We start from the raw sequence: 4,954 nt of genomic DNA on the forward strand, positions 1-4,954 counted from the left end.
ATATAATGATTAATTTTGTATGTACACTTAATATATTTTATATTTTATTATTAAAAATAAAAGAAAAGAGGTATTATTTGAAGAGGAGGGGTTGGCTTTTGTTGTAAAAAGGGTGTTGGGGGTATCTGTTTTTCCCTTGCATGAAAGGACAAATAATTCCCTTGACAAAAGCGAGAGAGAAGGAAAGGGAAAAAGAAAGAAAAGGTTAGTGTATGTATGTCTTGGCATAGTTGGTTGCTTGCTTAGCCTGTAGCATCAATTTGCTGATTTACAGCGAAAGGAGAAAGAAAGAAAGAAAGAAAGAAAGAAAGAAGAAAGATAGAACAAGAGAAGTAAACAAGTTTAGAGATAACACACAAAACATGTTCGATGGATTGCCATCATCATCAGAACACTTCCACCAATTCATAACACCAAGGACCACTACTTCTACTACTCTTCCTCTTCCTCATCATCATCATCATCATCATCATTTATCACCATCATCATCATCATCATCTTCGTCCTTCTCCCCACTACTCCATCATCATGCTTCTCTAACCCCCATCAACACCAACACCTTCTTACCATTTGACCCTTATAACCCTCATCATCATCAACAACAACCAAATCCCACGTTTTCTTCGGTACTCAATAACAATAACTTGTTCCACACTAGTGCTACTGATGAAAGAGTTCAAACACAGGTATTACCAAACGACTTGATTGATTCTTCCTGGAGCAACGATGAAGTTGTTGCACTCTTGAGGATCAGATCAACCATGGACACTACTTGGTTCCCTCAACTCACTTATTGGGACCATGTCTCTAGGTATTATGCTTCACTTCTTCTTGCTCTTACACCATATTATTATTATTATTAAATTTTAATTTAAACTTGAACTAACACACCTGGATAATTATTTTACATGATCATCATCATAGAATCTAGCTAAGAAAGTAGAATTTGTGTATTCATGAATGTGGTAAAGTAGAGACAATAACACACACGTGCACATTCTCATCAACTTTAGCATCTCACACACACACAATACTGAGTACTGACACATACACACGCGTGCAAACACAAACTTCGAGAGAGAGAGAGAGATAGAGACAGAGAAAGAGGGTTCACTGGTTCAGCGTCTCAGCATATGTACGTGCAGTGCTAGCTGATGCAAAGAGATGATTTTTTTTTTTTTTTAATTAGGAACCACATACATTTGCCTATTACATGTTCGACACAATGCCGTAGTGCAAATCAAAATAAATGCTTATGTGCTAGTTTGATTTGGTTGGTATATATACATATATATTTTTTTCTGGATTTGTATGTTAATGAGTGAATGAATGATGTGTTCAGAAAGCTAGGAGAGCTTGGATTCAAGAAGAGTGGTGACAAGTGCAAGGAAAAATTCGAAGACGAGACAAGATATTTCAACAACTACGCCAAGAACAATAGTTACCGATTTCTTAATGAGCTTGAAGAGTTCTATCAAGGTGATAATCATAATGAAAACCCTATGGTAGATAACCAAGATCATGTTGTGACTGAAAAGACTCAAGAGTTTGAACACCCAATCAATGCCGGAGGAGGCGATATAGAAGAAGTAGAAGAAGAAGAAGAAGAAGAGGAGGAGGAAGAGGAGAGTTCAAGAGATGGCAAATCAGTGAAAGAACAATGTGAAGAAGACAATGACAGTGAGAAGAAGATGAAGATGAAGAGGAAGAGGAAGAGGCGTTGCAGGTTTGAGATGTTGAAGGGTTTCTGTGAGAGCATTGTGAACAACATGATGGCTCAACAAGAAGAGATACATAACAAGCTCATTCAAGACATGCTCAGAAGAGATGAAGAGAAGCTTCAAAGAGAGGAAGCATGGAAGAAGCAAGAGACTGAAAGGATGAACAAGGAGCTTCAGATTATGGCCCAAGAACAAGCCATTGCAGGTGACAGGCAAGCTTCCATCATTGAATTCTTGAAGAAATATGCAGCAACACAAACATTAACAACAAACCCTAATAATGATGAACCAACACCTTCTTCTTCAAAACTGATTATTCCATCAAGTCATCAAATTCAAAACAGTTCCGGATTATGTTCAATTCCACCATTATCAGCAGAAAACCCTAGCTCTATGAGTGACACATTATTACAACAAGTACATTCTTCTTCCACCCATTCATCTCCAGCTTCCCACAACAACACTACTAGTTCTTCCTCCCTCAACCGCCACGATAACTATCACTCAAATTCAATATCAACCATGCTTGTTAAGCCGTTAGTAACAGATCAGAAGGAGAATAATGTTGGAAGAAGATGGCCAAGAGATGAAGTTTTGGCTCTCATAAACCTCAGATGTGAGAGCATTAAGATGAATAATAATGCTGAAGAGAGGGAAAGTGGGAACAATAATAAGATTCCTCTATGGGAAAGAATCTCACAAGGGATGTCAGATTTGGGATACAAGAGAAGTGCAAAGAGGTGCAAAGAGAAATGGGAGAACATAAACAAGTACTTCAGAAAAACCAAGGATGTTAACAAGAAAAGGTCCATTGATTCAAGGACTTGTCCCTACTTCCATCAACTCAAGAGTCTCTATGATGAAGGAAAGCTTGTTCATCAACCGGAGACGACGACGCCGGAAAACCATTCCGGGCAACTGCTTCCTCCGATAGAGTCTTCTGATCATGTGGGGTCTGGTGGCGGTTTCAGTGATGATCATGAGAAAACTTTGATACAAGAGCCACCATTGAATTTTGGTTAGTTTTGATTCATTTATTGCCGAAATTTTCCATGATCAGCTGAGGTAATAATTATTAGTACCACTCCTTCTGTGTCTTACTGTTTTGCTTTATTTTCTTTTTGATTTTGGTGGTGGTGGTGGTGGTGGAACGGCCTTAATAATTTTCTATATCTATATTACTATATATAGCATAAATTTAATGTATTCGAAATACATATATATTCAGCAAATTATTTGGTAATTAAGAGCACCGACAGATTGATATCCATGCATGGTGATGTGTAATAGACGTTTTTATTCCATTTCATTAATTCCGAATGAATTTATATTACGAAAAAATTGATAAAATAATAAAATAAAAAACTAATTATTATTGAATTTATAATTTTTATTATATGTGAATTTTATTCATTAATTTACTGGTGATTAAATGTTTATTTTTTATTTTAGAGAAATTTAATTAAAAATGGGATATATATGGTAGATACTAACATGAAGATTTTATAATTGTCTTTATATAAAGATGTTTTTTTTTTATACCATTAGATGATGAATTGTAAAGTTTGATTTTGATGTTTTACAAAAGTGTTATTTTTTTTAAAATGTGGCTAAATAAACAATTTTTTTTTTTGAAAAAAAAAATCCTATCTCAGTGTCTCTCAACTGAGCGTGATATTAAATTCAAACAAATTGATGAATAATATATTGGATGGCCAAATTAAGAGCCTTATATTTTGGCATTTATATGTGATCGAATTTGTAAAGAAAACACTAACAAAAGTACAAATTCAGTGGTCTGTAGTATGAGCATTAGGTTACACTCCGAACAATGCAAAAGCGAAAAACCGAAAACTAAAGATTCGCAAGGACTATGACAAGACGTTTAAATAATTGACAAGGCGTTATAAATTTAAACTTGTATGCCACCAATATTGGAAGAAAAAAGAAAAAAATATTCCAAAACATGTCATTAAATAATGCAGAAAAGCACGGTAAGTTGCAGATGAGAGCGTGTGAGCTGTTGGAGAGTCAGAGATTTGTATTCAATATCGGACAATACTCAGTACTCACATATATATGATGAGATTTGTTCTTGTATGGATATCTGGAGGGAGAGCTTAGTCTTTGGGAGTCGACGTCGAACTATTGTCTTCGGTGCTGACCTTTAAGTCTAGTGATAATTCGAGCTTCACTCCGAGAGGAAATAGGGGGGGAGTGTACCTGCAAAAACACTTCGAAACTTAAGTTAGTATTGAGAATTCAATATCTCCTTAGAATAGAAGATCATACCTTTTTATAGGTGATAATGTGTAAATCGGTTATGTTCCTGTTTTATTGTCTGTATTAAAGAGCAATAATAAGGGTAAATGTCAGGTTGGACGTTTCATATTTGTGAAGCAGTCCGTTAAGCTGATTTGTAACATTACTTTTCAATAAATGACATTGATTGCCGATTAGTAACTGTAATACCGATTTAATGACTGTAATGCCAAACTGTAACGCTGATTTTCTGAGTAATGATGTGAATAATGCCGAGTTATGAATGATAAAGCCGATTTATGATATTGGATTTGTAATGGTCGGACTACAACCCCCAAGCTTGGCCTGGGAAAATGTTTAATGAAGCAGGTTGAGCTTTTAATGATGTATGAATTGGTTGCTGAACAGTTCGGCGTGTGGTTTAACCTTGTAGCCCCCAGGTCAAAGTGCTTTATTGAACAGTTACTGAGACTATAGACATTCATGATTAGGATAGAGAAATAATTAAATGAAGGTATTAATGAGTTTGCGTGTTTCCAAGGTGGGTTTATTGGATTTTGACGTGACTGATTTGATGGGAAGAAAAATTTTGGGTTAAAGTGGGTGAATTAAAGTTTTAGGAATTCTGAAGAGTTGCATGCTTGCTGTTTTATTTTTCTCAAGTGTTATCAACCAAAACATGAGTAAAAGAGGTGAGTTTCTCTTGGTTATTTTTGGTTTTTCTGCTTAACCGTTTTCTCTTCTTCTCCTTTTCTTCTTTTGATTTTTCAATGGGTTATGAGAAAGAAACGAAAGGGGAGGTAGATTAGTCTTATGACTGGGTGAATGATGATGTAAGGGATCGTGTCTCTCTATTTTTGGATGTTGGTGCTGTGAATGAGATAGATAAGTTAAAGGTTGTTAGGGTTAATTCTAGGGTTCGATTGGAGCTGTTACCCTGTACTATTGATGATAGGGTTTTCATAGAGGGG

The 4,954-nt window shown here is 35.6% G+C and overlaps 1 protein-coding gene across 1 annotated transcript; it reads left to right on the forward strand.

Moving 5' to 3' along the window:
• Positions 101-2,990, forward strand: LOC107645832 (trihelix transcription factor GTL2). The gene is made up of 2 exons (XM_016349957.2): positions 101-811; positions 1,343-2,990. Exons 1-2 carry the CDS (start codon positions 363-365, stop codon positions 2,742-2,744), a joined length of 1,851 nt encoding a protein of 616 aa, XP_016205443.1. The 5' UTR covers positions 101-362; the 3' UTR covers positions 2,745-2,990.

Source organism: Arachis ipaensis, chromosome B06 (genome assembly GCF_000816755.2).
Source record: "Arachis ipaensis cultivar K30076 chromosome B06, Araip1.1, whole genome shotgun sequence".
NCBI lineage: Eukaryota > Viridiplantae > Streptophyta > Magnoliopsida > Fabales > Fabaceae > Arachis > Arachis ipaensis.